The sequence below is a fragment of the Sinohyriopsis cumingii genome, chromosome 9, assembly GCF_028554795.1.
Source record: "Sinohyriopsis cumingii isolate HCF-2022 chromosome 9, ASM2855479v2, whole genome shotgun sequence".
NCBI classification, from domain to species: domain Eukaryota; kingdom Metazoa; phylum Mollusca; class Bivalvia; order Unionida; family Unionidae; genus Sinohyriopsis; species Sinohyriopsis cumingii.
Window position 1 is genome coordinate 45,346,638 of NC_142969.1, and position 21,140 is coordinate 45,367,777.

Here is a 21,140-nt window from a genome sequence, read left to right on the forward strand (position 1 = left end):
AGTGTTCCAGAAACTGGCTTAAACATTAATGGAGTGTGAAAAGTAAGTCATTGTGATGAAGTACTTCTCAGGTGTGCATGCACATATAAATTCTGTTGAATATACAAGCAATAACCAGTAGTGTTCCTGAACCTGAGCTAAATATACAAAGTGTTTATTATCACTGGAGTGTGAAAAGTATGTCACAGAGACTTATTTTTGATACTATAGTGTGATACTCCTCAGGATGCATGCATATATTTATTTTCTAACATAACTGTAAAACCAAGTCATAGCAACCTATGTTTAGTATAGTGGTATATTTAGTTCCAAATGAAATCATCTTATATGCAAGTGCATACCACATAATGGGAGTTCAAAAGTGATGGTGTTCATTCATATTAATCTGGTAACAACTATGAAACTGGTAATTATATTGATCTGGAATTAACAATGTAACTGGTAATCATGTTAATCTAGTAATAACTATGAAATTGACAATCATATTAATCTGGTAATAACTATGTAACTGACAATCATTAATATGATAATAACTATGTAACTGATAATCATGTTAATCTGGTAATATCTATGAAACTGGTACTCATGTTAAATTGGTAATAACTATGTAACTGTTGTTGTGGGGTTTAACGCCATTTTTCAGCACACAATAGGCTATACATGGTGGCCAGTATTAATGGTGGAGGAAGAACCCGGGAAAACCCCAGAAAGAACCACCGACCCACGAGAAGCTACTGGCAAGCTTTCTCACATACTGACATTGGCTGAATCCAGGACTCGATCCCACACAGACAGGTGAGATGGCAGTGATCCGTAACGGAGAGTGCTTTAGACCACTCAGCCACTCGGGGCCCCACTATGTAACTGACAATCATGTTAATATGGTAATAACCATGTAGATGGTAATTATATCAATCTGGTAATAACTACATAACTGGTGATCATATTAATCTGGTAATAACTATGTAACTGGCATTCATATTAATCTGATAATAACCATGTAACTGGTAATTTTATTAATCTGGTAATAATCATGTAACTGGTAATCATATTAATCTGGTAATAACTATGTAACTGGTAATCATATAAATCTAATAATAACAATGTAACTGGTAATCATATTAATCTGGTAATAACTATGTAACTGGTAATCATATAACTCTGGTAATAAGTATGTAACTCTAATGTAATGAATGTTTTTAATGTATTGTGTTTGTACAACACACAGTGATCCCATTCAAGAGTGCTCTTAAAACTCACTTATTTTGACTGTAAGAACAAACTTAAAGACCTAATAATGTTCTCTACCTTAAATATTTTCAGCATGTTTTTTATGTTTCTTAATTTCATGGTGTTTGTTTTTGTAATAATATCATTATGTTTTTTGTTTTATTTTACAGGTGTTGTCTGATGTTGTAAAGCACTTAGAGCTTCTCAAGATTAGGCACTATACAAAGTTATCATTATCATTATTATCTAATCAGGTAAGCTACATACAAACAAAAACATGTCCCAAATTTCATTTGCTATCCTTGTTTGATTTTTGTGTAATTGTACTAACAATTCTCTTCTTAATAAGTTAAAAATCCCAAAAGTTCAGAAATGTGTAAAAACAAAATTAAAATACCAATTAGATCTTTTACACATCCATACAAATACTCTTACCAAATTTCATTTGTTAACTTCAACTGGTTCTTTCTTATTGATGCAAACAGGGTTTTCTTCAAAAGAATCAACATCCAAGAATTTCAGAAATGTGTAAGAAAAAAAAAAAACGTACAAGAATTGTCATAATTGCTTGAAACTCTAATTAGATGACTGACATACATATATAAATGAAAATATGCTAACCAAGTTTCATTTTTTCCGCCTCAAGGAAATTTTTCTTAACTGTGCTAAAAAGCTCAAGTCCAAAATATTAACAAATATCAGAAAATTACAAAACTATTGTAATGACCTGAAAATCAAATCATATTTTCTACATTTACATTCAAATAAACCTACAAAATTTCATCTGTCTTTGTTGAATGCTTTTGTAAAACTTACTAACAAGCTACTCAGGACAGATGGACTGTCTGAAATCAATATAAGAGAGAGAGAGAGAGACAGAGACAGAGACAGAGAGAAAGAGAGAGAGCTACCTCCATCATATGATTAAATTTTGCCTTCATCTCAAAATAAGGTCTGAAAGATAAAGATAATTGAAACAAATAATTATTAACCCATTTAAAACATAAATTTACAATATTACAAAATTTGTGTTTTTTAATAGTTATTCTTTAGTGATAATCATATTTACATTCGGTCTGTTAAGACACATGTGCTAGATGGGACAAAGACATGACAGTTTCATTGTTCTGGATCTGAGGAACATCAGTGGTGGTTTCACTGTTCAATTTATATCACGAATTTTGCTAATGGGATGATGTACATTTTGATTATAGTTGGAATTTCAAATATAAAACAACCTTCTACACATACATATTAATTGTCACACTCGTGTATGAGAAACATGCTTTCAGATTCACTGAACATTAAATTTGTGGCAGTTGTGTTGAGTTGCACTGTGTGGTTTAATGCCAAATTTTCAGCACACGATAGGCTATACATGGCGGCCAGTATTAATGGTGGAGGAAGAACCAAGGAAAACCCTGGAAAGAAAAACCGAACCACGAGAAGCTACTGGCAAGCTTTCTCACATGGCCACAATGGCCGAATCTGAGACTCGAACCCATGCAGACAGAGGTGAGATGGCAGTGATCTGTAATGGAAAGCACTTTAGACCACTCCACCACTCAAGGCCCCAATCTGTGGCAGCAAAATGTATCATATCAGGAGCTGAAATTTTATTTTCCAAACTTGAATTGTTAAGTGAAAATTTTTAGTAGTCAACAGTCAAGTGTATTTTTCAGTCACTAATATAATCATATACTGAGAATTTATATTGGTATTTGAGTGTTCAGTGTGATACCAAGATAACAAATCTATAAACATGTTTTTCATTATTTTCTCTATCTCATTTTCATGTTTGTGAATTAAGTATCTAATAAATCATTCAAGTCATGATCCATATTGATGTCTGAATTGTAGACAAGCTTCTGAAATGTATGTCCTACTGAATGTTCACATTTAACATGCACAAGCACGGTAGAAATCTATATACATAAAACTGGCTGTCTGATGTTTAATCTAAGTACTATAATAGGGGTAATTTCATTCATTAATTGAAGGATGTTTGCATGATAACAAAATAATGAGCTCTATTTATACTTGCAATTTCATTGCAAATTTCACATGCCATGTAGCTTTCAATTACGGCTATTATAATCAAACTGACCTGCATTAAGGAGTCATGGACATTGTAAATGTTTATGTACTGTGTGTCTACAAACACACCTGCACCTATGTGGAGTGAAGTAAGATCCCCTTTGTTGAACCCACTTTGTATTTAGCAAAGTACAAATTTTAACATTGTGTATTCTGTGGTTTCCAGCAGTCACATATATTTATATATGCTAGACATATATTGATTTATGCTAGACATGTAAGATGATAACAATATTCTGACTGAATTTCAAATGATCCTGTTAGACATTCATCTGAAGTGTCCAATGGTCATGATTCTCGCTTTATACTTCCACCAACAAAGCCCATTAAGGTATACACCGTCACCTCCAGTGATCCAAGCTAAACTGCTACGTGTACTAACAAGCATCAAATAGTCTCCATTAAAAATTGTTGGCATTGCAACAAAAATAAAAAGCCATTGCAGCTTTGTTTCATTAGGAACAAAATGGGCATTTTGGATCGAGCTTACTGATATAGGCCAACTCCTTCCATAACCCATGACTTTACTAACTAAATTAACTCGATTTTCACTGCCTGTAACCAGCATTTTGTTTTGGGTCACTAGTAACACTGTTCCATATCTGCATAAGGAGCTGCCAGTGGTTTCCATGGTAATGGTTTTACCTTTGGTGGCATCAAGAACAGTTTACTAATTGTACTGAGACTACACTGCACTGCAGCAAAACGTTATGAATAGAGGTGTATTTGTGAATGTAACCATAGTTAGATTAATTTACAAGCACTGCCAGTTACACTGGTTACTAATGATGCAGCTCCAACAAGAATTATGACTGCCTATAACAGCTGACACTGCCATGATTGATGCCACAACAAGACCAACAGTTGTTGGCATGTAGAGTCAACAAATCATATATATATAACCAGACACAGGCATTAATATTCTGTGAGAAAAATGGTTCTATTATTGTAGTTGATCTTGAATTTATTAACCTGCCTGCAATCACAGATTTTTCAACTGATCTGCAGTAATGATTTTAACGCAAATGGCACTGAAACTTGTTTAATGATCAGTGCAGCATGAGGTTAGAGCCTCAATGAGTTTTGGTGCACCTGTGAACCATACCTGGACAACATCACCAAGACCATTTCCATAATATGTCATACATGCAAGGTTTACAAAATTTACAACACATAAGGGGATCACACATCCATGTATGACCATCGTGCATTTATATGTCTTGTCGATCTCTAATGTATAGTTGCATTGTCATGGTCTCCCTCCAGATATCTAACATGAGCCCATCCTGGTCCATAAGGGCAAAAGAAATAGGTGCCAATCAGCCAATGTGGCACAGAAGATACATAGGCATTGTGGGAGTAATTGACAGCAGATCACCCATTTCCACAGGTGTGGAAAACCCAAACACTATGTAACTTGGGGATGCTATACCTTCTGAAGTCTGCTTTCGTGACTGCTATGGATGGCATCAGATGCTGAATTGATTAGAATCATTGAGGTAATTTTGACAATATTGGTATGATATAGTATCCAGACCCTCCAAGTCCTGCAAGCAGAATTTATTGGTTTGTGGGAATCCCATTAATATTTTCAGGCCAACTGAAAACTGTCCTCAGCAATGGCTGTGTGATGTAAACCGCATATGCGCTGATTTAACCAAAATGACAAAGCCGAATAAGCAGAGTGTGGGCATAAGAAAACTGTAAAGTCTTAGCCTGTCATTAACAAAATCATCCAATGGATCTCATCACTGATTGATTTATCACTGATTGATTCCATGTTTTCCTCTAAAAACACAAACAAGTTATTCACTGGAAGGCCCACAAATGGTGAAATTTAGATATTAAGCCAACTGTAATACATGCCTAATGACACTAGTGCAATCTAAAGTTTGCAAGATTCCCCCACAGTAGTTGATGTTAAAAAGATGACATGAAAGTTGGGTTTTGTTGATGAGATTGTGATCATCATGATAATGCTTGGGATTGTGTTGTAACAGCATGCTGCATCACAGCATTAATTTCACAAAGAATAAAAATCAGTTCAGAATTCATAATCAGTATTATATAAATCATCGATGTCTTCAATGAGTTCATGTATCGATGAGTGAAATGTCCCTGGGTCCGTGATATTGCCGATGAGCAAATAATGACAAGTTGATATACACCCAGATCTGCTATTTGAGTGTGTACTTGTATTCAGCAACAAGCCTCCCATGCTTATCATCCACACTGTCCTGAACAAGCACAAGGCAGATTCACTTTTGCAAGTTCTCCATCGTTTTTCCAAACACAGTGTTTTCACTAGTTTGAAAATGTTAATTTTTAACTCATTCATCTCATGTATACATATTCAGTGTTCATTTGGATGTATGGAGCCATAGAGTCACTCCATATTTAGTGCACCTTGTTGACATACATTCCCACATGTAAATACAGCAAGACAACATTGTTTTTTTTTTTAATTAGCTCATTTGGTACTAGTTTGGTACATTTCATACACTTCTGACTGGAATCATCGATGATTCCACCCTGATATGGTGACAACCATTTGTGGGGCACTGACACTGCTTCCTCTGTCAGCAGATAGTCATCATGGCTACTGTAAAAAAAACCACATCACTTTTATAATCAAACCACACATCTGTTTCTGTACATTCAACGTTGTGGGATCAATCCATGTAAAATCTCCAGCAGGGATAGGCTGGATCATTGCCTAGAGATTGGCTGCATCAAGATAAACAACTCTCTGGTGTATGCTGGTCATATCTGTCAACAAGCAAAATTCTAATATTTAATCGTGCTGCTCTTAAAACTGCCTCATGGTCTGATACGGTTCAAACATGAGACCTAAATGCCAATATATCAGCTTGTCTTGAGCCTCTTGCTATGTTTAGTTCTCATTCACAGTTGATCATACTGTTACAATATGGGAAAGTTTGTTTTACAACCTGCTGTGGCTCATCTTTAAGTCCTAATATGGTAAGTATATCTACATTTCTCATTCCACCTGGAATATTGGTTCCACTCTCATGCAAACTGATTGAGATTGCTCATCTCAGGCATGCTGATAGACAAGGTAAAATCATTGTTTACTGCTAACTTTTGTCAATTAATTTGTTTTTAATATTTTTTAAACAGTATCCGAAGCTGCAATTGCTTCGATCCTGTCTATTATTTCATTGACTTGTGTATCTTTTGCTTCAACATCATCATCATGTTTTTCAACAAGAAAAAGTTCTTTATTTACATTGGTACATGTAACACTCATGAGCAGATCCATATGGTTTGCAAAGGTGATTGTGCACACTTAACTTCAGTATCATATCTAAGGCACAGCTGAACACCAACGCCTACATATAATGCGATCAAATTTTATTACAAAATTCATAATGGCATGTTCAATGGCAGAGTTCACATTTTCCAAGGCATACACCATTGCAGTGATTGGGTCACAATGCCACTGAATATATATATATATATATATATATATATATATATATATATATATATATGTGTGTGTGTGTGTGTGTGTGTGTGTATGTATATATGTATGTATGTATATTATATATATATATATATATATATATATATATATATATATAAAAGCAGATTGTAATCTCTAACAGAAATAGTCCTCTACGTACTTGATTGATAGAGTGTGTAACTTCAGGTGTAACTTGTCCATTGTTTAACATCTTCACTAATCATTTCAGTATCTTCACTGGATGGCTTAATGAACATCAACAACTTGGAAGTTTTGCTACACAATATCATGTAATGACTTTTCATACTTTTCTCATAAGCTTTCACCAAATTGCTACTTATCAAGATGCTCCAAATACGTATTTGAAAAATCATATATTTTGTGAGCCTCTTTCACAAATCTGCATGACACATTTAAGCAAAATAGTGATTTCCTATTATCTGTGACATTACAAACACTCCATTGTTCAGGCAATACGATTCCTGCATTAGATACACTCAAAAATTCTTTGAAAATACTAAAAACATCAATCACTGAAGTTTACACCATTAGATATACCATGCAATTCTCTAATATATTCTCAGATAAAAGGAAACAGTCTCTGCAAAATATATAGAAATATAGCTACAATTATTATAAAATATTCAACACAAATAAAACAGTATGAGTAGAATATTGTACATACAGTATTGTCATGATCAATAATTATATTCCTGTAGTAGTGTTTTGGTCTATTGTATTCTCACACAGAAGGAATCTCCACAAAATATACTTTATGAAGTATAGTCACAATCAATAATATCTGCTGCTAGTTGTAATAGTATATTAGCCTGACTAGGGTGCCTCAAGGTAACTTCACTTGGTGGTGCCCAAAAAGAGATTTACACTAGCAGATTTTCCTATGCAAAATTGTTCATGTTTGTGAAGAGTTTCCACAAAGAAGTACATGTTGGCAGCATATACAAAGATGGAACTGTCTGTACCTGTATTGGCAGCACTTTTGTCACTGTTGATTGTGTTTTAGTTTGCATTCCATTGATTAATAATTTTATTTCCAAAGAATCAGTAATTGACTACAACATTTATATTAGCTGATTTATGCTAAATCATTCATGCTAGCATTCAAATTATATTTAAAAACACTAAGTTTTAGCTGCACATGGTGAGGGGTAAAATTAGGAAAGTCATGGAATATAGAAGGCAATGACCTACACTGGTAAGCCCAGTCCACAGCATCCACTGTGATACTACTGTTTCAAACAGAAGTAATGATGCAGAGAAGAATAGGTAAATAAAGAACAATCAAGCAAACAAGTAACCTACCCCAGTTTTGTTAGCTGGTTTTTCGAAAGTAAAAACTGCCAATTAAATAAGTTGGAAAGTATAAATCACCAATAATAATAATACATGTAATAATAATACTTTATTTATAGAGAGTGACTGATTAGTCAATGACTATTCTCCCTTGAGGCCCTCTTTAGGAGAATATAAGAATGCAATTATATAAAAGATAGCAATAATTATTCCAATAATTAGGTATTTAACAATTAAAAATACTGCAGGAAATTTACAGCTGGAGTTTTCATAGAATTAACCATCAGGAACAAACAGTAAGAAATGTGATCAAGATGAACATTTTCATCTCAAGAGCTCAAGAAGTTTCAACAACAAATTATCTAACATGGCTGAGATACGACAAAAGACCACATGTTATTTTATGTGAGTTATGTCAAAAACACCAGAAGAAGTGAACTATTCCGTCAATCCAGGTGTTTAATATGTTACAAAAGGCAGCCCTTGCATGCTGACCATGCGGAATGTAATGAACATACACTCCTCAAAAGCTGAAACTGAAGCAACACTTTTGTTACTATGTTCGAAAGTGTCAGACTAGACTTATCAAGCTATGACAATGATAATTCTAAATGCCCATAAAAAATGTACATTTCCCATGCCAAGTCCTAGTTCTTAACACCTACAGCATCTGGCACTGGAAGCTCAATAATACTAAGAAAAATTCATGTCACACAGATGCACCACAGGAGTTTAATGCTTCATGCAAAAAAAAGTACAAAAAGATGAGAAAAGAAACAAAAAAAAGTATAGAACATGTATCTATACTAAAAATACATACAAATAACTGTAAATAAAAATTTCATTTTTGTTTCCTGGCTGCTGATTCTAAGTTTAAAAGGTTGTAACCGAGAAGAAAATGTTAACATGCTCAATTATTAATGACCTGGAAACTGTCATTTTTTCTTGTTGGGATTTTGATGTTGATTCTGTTTCAATATTATTCTTCAATGCTTTACTCGTTCTCTCTAAAACTATTTACATTTATAAGATTATTTTTTTTAAACTGCTAAAAAATTTAACCCAAGAACTGAATTTTATGCCACAACTATTTCTAAAAATGACTAATTTAATAACAATCTGACTTACTACCTTAAAAATGCATACAATTTAACTGACGTGTTTTTTAGTCCAGGAGATCTGCTTTCATGCCTCTTTTGTCTTGTACTTTGAGGCCATAAAGCAGGGGTGCACAACCTTTTTTGGCCAAGGGCCAGATTGCATTTTATAAGACCACTAGAGGGCTGCAAACACTAATTTCTTTAATGTAATTACTGTAATTACTGTTCAATGGCCAGATTTCTGTGTTGTTTTAATTTGCCCTAAGGGCTGGACAGAACATGTTCGCAGCCTGGGGGTTGTGCACCCCTGCCATAAAGTGTTTAAACAAATGTCAGCATACAATGACCACGTAACAGCATGGAATAATTCTGGGAATCTTATCTACAATGTCTGATATGTCATATTAGCAAACGGTCATTTTTATAAAGTCATCTGTTACGTCCAGTAAATACAGTCATCTTGTCATCTGATATATATGACTGTAAAGTGTGCACTTCATGTTAGCACACAACTAGAAATGTTTTCATGGAACCCATTCTTCACCGCATTGCCTGGAAACTCACCTGGATTGACATACAGACGGACTAATCAACGTAAATACAAAGATAACACTATATGGCTTAGTACTGTTGTGACGAGGCATAAATTATGACAGCATACTTTTCAAACTAATGGTCCACTGGGAAAATGGATCATAGCATTCTTCCAAATAATCTACTGTTTGAAATCATTCCAACCATTCATTTCAACTTATAAGCTTTTCCATTTAAATTTATGTAGGAGAGGTGAAACACATCAGTCATCACAACCTATAGAGTAAATGTATACAGCGCTGTCTGTAGAATTTCAACAGGAACATACTGAAACAAAAGGGGGCCCTGAGTGGCCGAGTGGTCTAACGCGCTCTCCGTTACGGATCACTGCCATCTCACGTCTGTCTGCATGGGTTCGAGTCTCGGATTCAGCTAATGTGGGTATGTGAGAAAGCTTGCCAGTAGCTTCTCGTGGGTCGGTGGTTCTTTCTGGGGTTTTCCCGGGTTCTTCCTCCACCATTTATACTGGCTGCCATGTATAGCCTATCGTGTGCTGAAAAATGGCGTTAAACCCTACTACAACTGATACAAAAGACATTCCAGAAAAACTGCTGACTTCTATTGGAAGTAAGCAGTCTGCAATAGTGGTTTGGAGGGTTTAACACCATTTTTAAGGACATAATCAGATAGGCTATACATGGTAGCCAGTATGTTTGCTGTTAGTACCGTTTTTGTTAATCTTTGGTATGACTTGACCAGGGATCCAACCCACGACCTCCCGCATCCGAGGCGGACGCTCGGACCACTATGCCACCGGAGTGGTCCCCATGTTATAATGTTATAATGAGCATGTACTGTATATGCATCATGTACGTCATTATAAGGTGGTCTCATTATAAGGCAATAGACTCTATGGCTCCTAAGGGCAGCACTATAATAAGGGAGTACTGAATTACCTTAAAGCTTCAATTCAATTCAGCAAATGATGTTTTAAGGTTTGTGATGTTCAAAAGATTTAACACAAAGACTGAACATTATTGACACTGACATCATCACCACATATATTGCTAGGGATCAAGCATTACTTGAGTCTTGCCATTCAAAGAACATGGTAGCATCAACAATTCCATGGAATGGTATGTCTTGCATGCTACACTACAGCATGATCCACAAACCTAAAAGAATTACTAAAGAAAGAAAGTAGGTTACTTTGACTTAAAAAGAATTCACTATTTTTCATGTGGTTCTAATTTTTTTTTATTGGGTATCAATTTTCATGGATTTCAAAGTTATTACAAACCACAATTTTCATAACCCAATGAACAATGATCCTTCATTGGAAAGAAAAGAAATTCTTCTCTACATCCCATGTTTAAGTACCCAAAATAAACCATATTTTTTGTAAAACCAAGAAATAACTACAAAAAGAAAATAATGGATTCACAGTAATTTTTCAAGTGGATATATCAGTCATCCACTTTAATGTACTGAAAACATTGGACATGGTATTAAACACAAAAACCTATTTAAAACAGCAGAACATGAGAAGATGGTAACTGTGACCTGATTTTGCTAGAGATGAGCTGTACAGCTTAAAACAATTGTACCTATAAAGTTCCCTGGCTGTACATGCAACAGTTTCAGAGAAATAAAGCACCATGTAAGTTTGCAACAAGTACATTCCAGAAAATCAATGTCCCATGCTTTTCACTTTAATGGGAGCTGGGAGGGAGGGCATCTAGTTTTGTAAAGAAAGGGGCTAGGTGATAATGGTTATGAGTTGAAGATTCAAGAGTGAGAAACTTTGGTACAACAAAAACGACATTTTTAACTGATTGTTCACTTGCTTATAAAAAGATGTGAACTCTTATGTTTTTATATTTAAAAAGTTGGAATTTTAAGAGAAAGAAACAGTCAAAAATTCTTTAAAAACTGTTTACCTGAGTGATAAAAGTTTTCAGGTCTGTCCCTTCAACTGAACCACATGGTTACTAAACTTTGTGCAGACCCATCTAATGTGTGCCATTTGAGACAAAAGAGCGAAACAGGAAAACAGATAAAGAATTTGGCAAGTCTTATATTTAAACGATCATGTGGATTGCTGGAATTCACTAACACAGAAGATTTGGGATGAATCACTGTCATGTGATTCAACTTGTACGTTTTACCATGTGCATTTATTGCTTTACACAGTATTTTGAATACATAGTATGATAACAGCAATGAAGACTGATAATAATAACATGTCTATTATTAACTGGCTCAAAATGCACATTTGCTCAATAAGCAAGACTTCTATTGATGATTTTGATCAAATGCTCTTCAAGCATCAGGTAAATCATGCATATATAGTATTTATATATCAAACTGGCTTTGTCCAACCATAGAGGTGGTGGTGTGCACTCCATGCAATACCTATTTCTTAAATGGACCAGGCCACCAATGAGAATACCCCCTTTGGCATATATTTTCCTAACAGGGTATTTCATTTTTTGGAGTGTGGTGGGCTGACAGTATTTTCACAAGAACAGTATCTGTGAATAAACCCCTAATATTACAGTTCAGTAAATCAGTGTGTGATAAATAACTTGGAAGGAATTAAAGAGAAAATGTACAGTTTATAACTGGCACAGCTGCAGTCATTTTGTGTCATAACAGGCACTACAATTAATGCATTATAATTTCATGTGATGTAATGAGACACATTATCACCAAACTATAGATGTTTATTAATTGTACAACCTAATCAAGTACAGTTGGTAAAATGTTTTTAATAATCAGATTATAAATTAAAGCAGATCACTGCTCAATTTACAAAAGACAGTAAGTACTTTATCATGGGGGTTATCGTGAAGTTAAGCACTGTTAATATAAATTAACGTTACAGGTTTTGTTATGCTCCTGGCAAAGTGGCTGCACCATATTTGTTGTATGGTTTAACGCCATTTTTCAGCACAAGATAGGCTATACATGGCGGCCAGTATAATTGGTAGAAGAAGAACCCTGGAAAACCCCGGGAAGAACCACCGATTCACGAGAAGCTACTGGCAGGCAATCTCACGTACCCACGTTTGCCGAGCCTGAGACTCAAACTCACGCTGACAGATAGGAGACACCATATCTGTAGGTTTGCTTTAATGGTGGATTCATTAAACATTGGTGGAATTCAAGCAATCACAAATCCTAAAGAGAACGTTGTGCCACATATGAATAATGCAACAGAAGGCCAAAACTACAGACCGTTCTGGTCAACTTCTACCTTTCTGATTTTCTCCACTAAAATGTAAATTAGAAATGAATAAAAATTAATACTAATATAAAGGACAAACAAGAGTCCCTTAAAGGGACTGTCACTCTCCTGTCCAAAAGAACGTCAAGGAACTGAAGATTTGAAAAAGAGACCATTTCTTCTTTGTAACTTCTGAGTGCTGAAACCATCTCTGATATTCTTGAATGACAAGATTTTAAAATTTGCCAATGCGGCAGAAATATTGGACGCAAGATCGGCACCATTTTTCATGTAGGAAAAAGTAGATACCATTCAGATGAACTGGTGACAAGATATTTAATATGTTCATTATAATGGCTATCAGGCCGGGGACCAATTACAACTATAATCATAATCGACTGTAACTGATCACAGTGTGAGATGTAATCATAATTGTAATCAATGATTTCTGAAGCTCTATAATTGTACTTGTAATCATCCTTCATTGGCAGTGTAAATGAACAGTGTAATCATGATTACAAATGATCACAAGCAATCAAAATCGCAAATTCTATTTTTAATAATTCTAAGAATAATAAAAGTTTCCACAAACAAAAGGTTCTGAATGTCAACTATTAATATCAGGAATGGGTAATTTTAGGTGGCCAAAATACAAGCTAATTTTTCTAGAAATACACTGTGTTTTATAACATTAGGTGACCATTTGTTAATTCAAAATTTCATGTTCAATTTGCAACTCTTTCATCAGGTATAAATTAGTGGTGAAGTAGACTTCAAATAAATGTACTTCACATGATTCCTGAGCAGAAAGCCAAGTTTATACAGCTTAGTTGAGACGTTTTGAAGGCCCACATGAAAAGACGTGTTGTGTGGTGGCTTTGTCTTTCTTCCTTGCGGTCAATTATTTAATAGGCCTTCTTATGTATTCAACCACTTCAGGCTGTTCAAGTCCACAGACAAGTCAAGACTTTTTAAAGTTGCGTGCAATCATTGCTCTAAGACAGAAGTTGCCATGAAAGGCATTGCTCTAAGACAGAAGTTGCCATGAAAGGCATTGCTCTGAGACAGAAGTTGCCATGAAAGGCATTGCTCTAAGACAGAAGTTGCCATGAAAGGCAGAACAATAATGAACCTCATTACACACCTGATGGTAAGTCGTGACATTTCCATCATTTTAAAGATTGTCAATAATCAATTATGTAGGAGGCACCTGAAGAAGATTGGGCACTGGGCTGCCTAATATTTATTCATTGTAACAACAGTAACAACTAAATTTGATGATGTGAATGTGATGTAAACAGTGCTAATTAGTGCTCATTTGGGACGTTAATTTGTGTGTTAACATTTTTTGTTTTTCAGTTATACAATGTATGATATCTGCCCAGAACAAAATAAGATAACAAGCAAATACAAAACAATCCTAATTGTAATCTTCCCCCGTCATCGTAATCATAATCATGGTTTTCAAATAAAGTGTAATGGTAATCATAATCATCAGTACTGAACAATCTGTAATTGTAATCGAGCACCTGTAACTGACCCCATGCAGGGAACCATTTTAGTGAAAACTTTATGTTGATACGACCATCAATTCTGGAGGAGTAGCAATAGTAGGATTTTCAGTAAGTCTGCCACATTGTGTATCAGATCATCATCATCATTTTCATTAGTTCAAACTAGATAACATAAGAAATCTTCTGGTGAAAACCTCACATTGATAAAACATTCCATTTAGAGTAGTGACACAAAGTATTTCAAGATGACCACCATGATATTTGAGACCAGATCAGCTCTAATTTTACTCAGGACCTAATAGATATCATAATTAGCCTCCTGGTCAAAACCCCATGTCTATATGACTTTCCATTTAAAAGAAGTAGCAATAACACAATTTTCAAGATGGCTGCCATAGTGGCCACAATTTACATCAGACCTGAAGCATTTTCGTTTAGGGCCAAATGGATATCATAGTAAGCTTTTTCTGGTGAATGCACCTTGTCAACATGAATTTCCATTCAGGAGGAGTAGCAGTAAGCTTTTCAAGATGACTGCTATGGTTTCCATATTGGATGGCAGGTCTTCCTGAAGGACCAGCTAAGCACCAAATGAAGTCTTTTAATGAAAACTCCAAGTTAATATTACTATCCATTCTGGAGTAGTTACACTAAGATTACCAATACTGCCACTGCGGCAGTCAAACAGGATGTCCAATTTGTACCATTTTCAATTAGGACCAGCTAAAGCATGTGGTTAATATGTGTGTAAAGTCTCATGGCAATCCTCTAATTAGTTTAGGAGAAGTCATGATAACAAAACTTGTACTAACAGACAGATGAACAAAAGACCATCCCATAAGCTCTTCTGATCTATAAGAGCTAATAAAATGGCATACAAAATTTGCTTGAAATAAATATAAAAAACAACATATGATGGTGTACTGAAACAAAACAAAGTATGTGGGCCCAACATTCCTGCAATAAATGACACAGAAACCAGATATCGAATTCCTCCAAGGTTATAACAATATAGAGCTACATATCCATTTTTTAAAAATCATTTGAGTTATTATGTAGAAACAAGTATGCATGTATGTATCTAGTGCAATTCATATCACCCCAGACCAACAGTGGCTATACAGTGCCAGTCAAAGATAAAGTTTAAAAATGTAAAACTGAAGAACATATCAAAAAGTTTAGGCAAGGGAAATAACTCTCCTAAATGATGCGGCACAACACTGAAACCAAAACTTAGCCCAAGGATCATCAACAATAAGATGCATACCAAATCTAATTCAAATTCCATATTTAGGAGATTTTATGTGTGGTGTGGAAAGTAGCCAATTCTGACAATCAGGGTCCATAACAGTTAACGATGGCTTAGCAAGTTCAACCTTGGTAATACATTTAATGCAAACATTTATTTGTCCCTTCAGAAATTTCTATGTTAGGTGAAATCAAATAATAACTAAAGGAATTTACAGTGTGAAAATGAAAGTGGGTGGGTCTGACAAACAGGAATGGCAACTCTGCTAAACCTATGACATGGAATGATGATAGTCAAACTCGACCAAGATGTCATCAACGTCAAGCTGTATGCCAAATTTTGTTAAAATGAAAATGAAAAAATAATTAAGAAAGTTGTTATGCTGAAAGAAAAGTGGAACAATTTAATATCCTGATTTACTAGAAAAGCAAGGGACAAAATGTAAGACGCATGCTAATTAACAATCACACTGTTAGAAAAGTAGCATCTATGTCTCCCCTACAGGTAAGACAAAATGCACATGTCTGAAACAAAATTAAAACCTTGTTATCCATGAAAATACATTATACCATGCTGAAAAATGCAGTTTAACCATATAGGGACTTTGACAGGCAATGATGCAAAATTTTCTATTAGGTTCCAAAATGTAAACAACTCCCAAATGCTCATTCCAAACAATTGCTTAACAGCTGTGAATTTTATTTCTTCAAACATTGTGATTGAGTAATGTTATTCACTACAGATATGTTCTCTAATTCTGCGGCATAATCAACAGATGCCTGTTACTTTATATCATGGTGTCCTTATGCATGTTAAACCAATTATTGGATGTAAAGAAAAATTCTTTGTTTAATGGGTAAATTTATTAAACATGTTTTGGACAATAACCTAGCAGAAAATTTTGACATCAAGTTAATGTAGATGGGATAATGGGTATTCATTCTATTTACTTACAAACTTTCAAGTTCAAACTGGTAAACCAGATTTCCAAGCTGTAAAAAGCTACGTCTGATGGATAAACTGGCATAAAAACAAGGCCATAAGATTAATAAATTTGATAACACATCACATACATTCAAAACTAATTGGGATTTCAGTACCAGGTACAAGTAGGTCAGTTTCAGTAGGTCAATGTGACCAAAAAGTCTGATCTAGAAGGGAAAGAAAAAAGAGTAAGTGTATACGACTTAATGTATTCTTTGAAACAATCAATGTATTGGAAGTACTTATGGCTTAAAGTGTCAAATTGATACTGATTTACATATGAACTGATGGAGAACATACCTCCAGAGATACATGTATTGCTATTTATAGTCATTTTTATTATCACAAACATACTTCTTTAAACAATCTTTGTATTATTCTCAATTTTTTTAAACTTCTATGTCACTAGAGAATTTATATCAACATTCAAAGCATTATTTTGAGAAATTAGTGTGGCGGCTTCCTTTTAAAGAATCTGCTACTTTTGATAGTATTACCATCAGAAGAATATCCAAGGGAGATAACTATAATGAAAGCATTTACCTAAAGTTTAGCTGCCTCCCATAATGTATTACATTGACCTTGAGAGATTGTGGATTTAGTAAAAACATACTACTTCTTACAAATGTTAGTATTACAAACAATATATCTGGTAAAAGAGGGGAAACTATGCCCAAGAGATTCAGTGATTATCCCTCCAAATCCATAAACAAAACCTTGTGTGTGTGTGATTAGGATTTTAAATGTAGCTTTAACAATTTTTCAGTCATATCACCAAGATGTCTGCAGTATGGCAGTTATAGTGATGTCTAGCACTGGGGCATCATGCCACAGACATGTATCATCATGTACCACCCAGTCACATTATCCTGACACCAGGCTGACCAGTCCTAACACTAACCTCTTAATGTTGAGCACCTAGCGAGGCAGCTGTTAGTACCATTTTTGTAAGTCTTTGGTATGACTTGGCCAGGATTCGAACCCATGACCTCCCGCTTCTGAGGCAGATGCAAATAACCTAGTAGAATTTGGTGAAAGCTCTGCAGACATGCCCCTTTGTAATCTGGCCTCCTCTAGAGAAAGTCACCATATTTCGATTCCAATAAGGAATTATCTTATCAATTAACCCTCTTTATGCTGAACACCTCTATAAAAAAAAAATGCCAAAATTTTGGGCCAAGCAGCATCTACTTTAATGAATTTTTTTATATTTAAAACATTAAGAGCCCCCCCTTTTGTCAAGCCTGCCTTTAATTTATCTAGAAAGCAAAAATATACTTTTTCATTGAGTTTAATCTTAAGAAACTTGAACACCTTAATCTACAGACAAACCATATAACCATTATCTCAAGCTCCCATCAAGGTAGGCTCAACAAAAACAGTAATTTAAGAATCATTTTCAAGATTTAAATAGATATGATGGAGCTGTAGACAGCACCTAGCAGTCCAATAAACAAATCTCTATATATGGCTAGATTTTTCAGCAGAGAAATAAATGTAAAATGGACTCCAACTGCTATAATTTTGTATGTCATTTTTATTTTAACAAAATTTCATGTTTTATCAAAAAGAATTTATGTATTAGTGATCTCCAAAAATGGCAAAAGCAATAAATGGTTTCAGATAGCAACTCAATTTAATTAAACATACTTTTTCTGCTGAAAATTCAGGAGGTTGTGCCGTCTTCTGCCAATCTGTGCCCTGAAGCCACTGACATCCCTAACACAACATATTCCTGAGTCTTGAGAAGCAACATAAAAGCTAAATTTCAACAAAGGAATTTTCAGAAATGCATATTTCAACAATAAATAAAAATGTTTTTAGTCTAACAATTATAAGAACCAGAACTGTTAAAGCAAATATTAGCAAATAGATGAAATGGGTAATGACTAAAGTTTAATAGTGGTCAGAGCTGATATGGAAAATTCCATGCGATAGTCATTTTGTCAGTTGTTTTATTTTTCAAGGCAAAACTTGGTGACTACTTGGGAAATTCTAGCACTAACACAAATATATTTTGATCAAAAAAGTTCAATATTCTAGCCAAAACTTGGGGTCATAACTTTTAACTTTGGAATATCTTTAAAATCTCTTGAAAGAAAGAAAGACTGAAAGAAAGAAGGAGAGAGAGAGAGAGAGAGAGAGAGAGAGAAAGAAAAAGCCTACCATTATCTACACTGACAATTACTTGAAGATTAGTTAGTTAAAATGTTTAGTATTAACAAAATTCCAGCTAGATACATCAATATTTAAATCTATTCAATGTTCACACATAACAAATGGTCATCCCATTTCACATGATTTTATTATCATGGTTCTTTTCTTACAGCAAATATAAGAAATGAAAAGAAGATAAAAAATTTAAAAAAATAAATGATAATTTAAAAGCTGAAACATTAAAGCATGATGTTTATCTAATGCCACTGGAGATTTCAGTAAACTTATCAAACCAAGAGCTGTTTGTTCAGTTTCCTTTTTGTTGAAAATATGTCCTGCTTGGGGTATTTTCAATATTGTGCTGGATTACATAAACCGTCCCATAATAACTACACAACTTCAAAATCATGAGAAGGTTACATAATATATGAGAGAGTCATGTTTGATAAATCAAATACTTCTATTTATTTTCAGACTTGAGTGTTAATTAACATGAAAAAAGTTAATTATGTGAAGTACATGACACTTTGTATATGATCATGCATCAACATCAGGAATAAACAAAATCCATATTCACCTGAATCAACACAATGAACTAATCCATTTAAACTTTCACCTCACCATCATTTTGCGGTCCGAGGTTGTGCCAATTTAATACATAAATTAAGGCGTATAATGTAACAAAAAAAGTCCTATAGCAGTATATGAATAGTATATATTTTTATATTTCATGATAAGGGCTGTTCCAGTAAAACATAACTGGGACCCTGAGAAAGCAGTTTTAATGTGAAGTAGACACCCATAGATGCAATTTAGAATTTTGTATCTTTTTCATATGAACTCTTTGAGTAATCAGAGTACCCTGGCATTTAGTTTTAAAACACTGCTTTCCAGTATGTTAAAATGGGACAGCCCTAATATAATTAAGCATAGAAATGCTTACTTTGATTTGTTTATTGCACGTTTTAGTTCCTTCTGCAGCCTTTGTACTTTGTCATCACATTCTTTGAAATACTTCATAGTCTTCAGGTGCTCCTTTTCATTTTCCATCCTTTCCCTCTCAGCCTCATTAACCTGTGAAAACAAAATAATATGAATGATCAGACCCAGTAACAATCACACACAAATGGCTCTGAAAAAAATTGGTCTCAACGACTATATCATACTGCACTTTTTGCAAAGTCAACATTTATGATTCTTTTTATACAACTGGTGGGTTCAGTGATTTTTAAAATGCCTGATGAACTCTCCTGCATGTTGTAATAAGTCATTAGTGGAGGTGGGAGCCACAGTGGACCCATGGTTCGCATGTCAAACTTGCCAATGAAAGGTGTACATACAAATGCTACCACTGAATCAACCCTGGCTTGGCAACAGTGACATTTTCTTGGACAAGGCCCTTTTCTACAATTTCAACACTAAATAACCTACTTGTTTTGCTGTGCTGTTAAACACCAAACCAAACCAAACCAATTTTTTTCATGTACAGTCTAATCTGGCAGACCCATCACAAATTGATGCCACTAAAATCACTGAATAAACACACCAGATTAATGATACTATACTGTAGTTACTATATTGTAAGTCTTCATAACTATAAAATATCTATTTAATATCAACCCATGAAAGTTACAATTAATTTATTCTAACGTTACTATATCGAAGCACAAATCCAATCCTACCACATTAGGGTACAAAATTACAGGAAAATCATAGCATGTCAGGGCAAAAACAAAAAATCCTAGCATATCTGGGCATAATCTTCATAACACTTCATAATATTTTACAAAAGCTTCTTTTCAATCAAGTTACTGTTGTATAGCTTTCAAAAATCTTAACATAGAACCCCAACATTGTCCATGATGACAATATTGCTGCAATTGTCATTGCCAGACTAGTGACACCTATGCCTCACCAATAATAAGTGAATCAAAACGTGGAAAGTACAGTATCAACTATTCATTTCACACATTTTGCAAATATGAATCCAGGTTTTATCAGGTACCAATAGTCACAGTTGAAACATTTTTGCTTTCACGTGCTTCTGGGTGTGTGTGTGTGATTTAAATTTTTAACGTAGCTTTAACAATTTTTCAGTCATATCGCTATGGCGTCTGCAGTTTATAGTGATGTCTAGCACTGGGGCATCATGCCGCAGACATGTAGCTTATGTCCCACCCAGTCACATTATCCTGACACCAGGCTGACCAGTCCTAACACTAATCTCTTAATGCTGAGCACCAAG

At 34.5% G+C, this 21,140-nt stretch overlaps 1 protein-coding gene across 2 annotated transcripts in view; it reads right to left on the reverse strand.

Moving 5' to 3' along the window:
- Positions 1 to 21,140, reverse strand: part of LOC149791714 (uncharacterized) — a 52,950-nt gene that overhangs the window by 11,968 nt on the left and 19,842 nt on the right. The window contains exons 5-7 of one of the 2 annotated variants that reach the window (XM_089970223.1): positions 19,839 to 19,969; positions 16,709 to 16,774; positions 2,142 to 2,184 (exon numbers count right to left, since the gene is read on the reverse strand). In XM_089970223.1, the coding sequence (XP_089826349.1) occupies positions 2,142 to 2,184; positions 16,709 to 16,774; positions 19,839 to 19,969 (240 nt within the window). The remainder of the gene's footprint in view (positions 1 to 2,141; positions 2,185 to 16,708; positions 16,775 to 19,838; positions 19,970 to 21,140) is intronic. The other variant, XM_089970224.1, reaches the window with a different exon arrangement.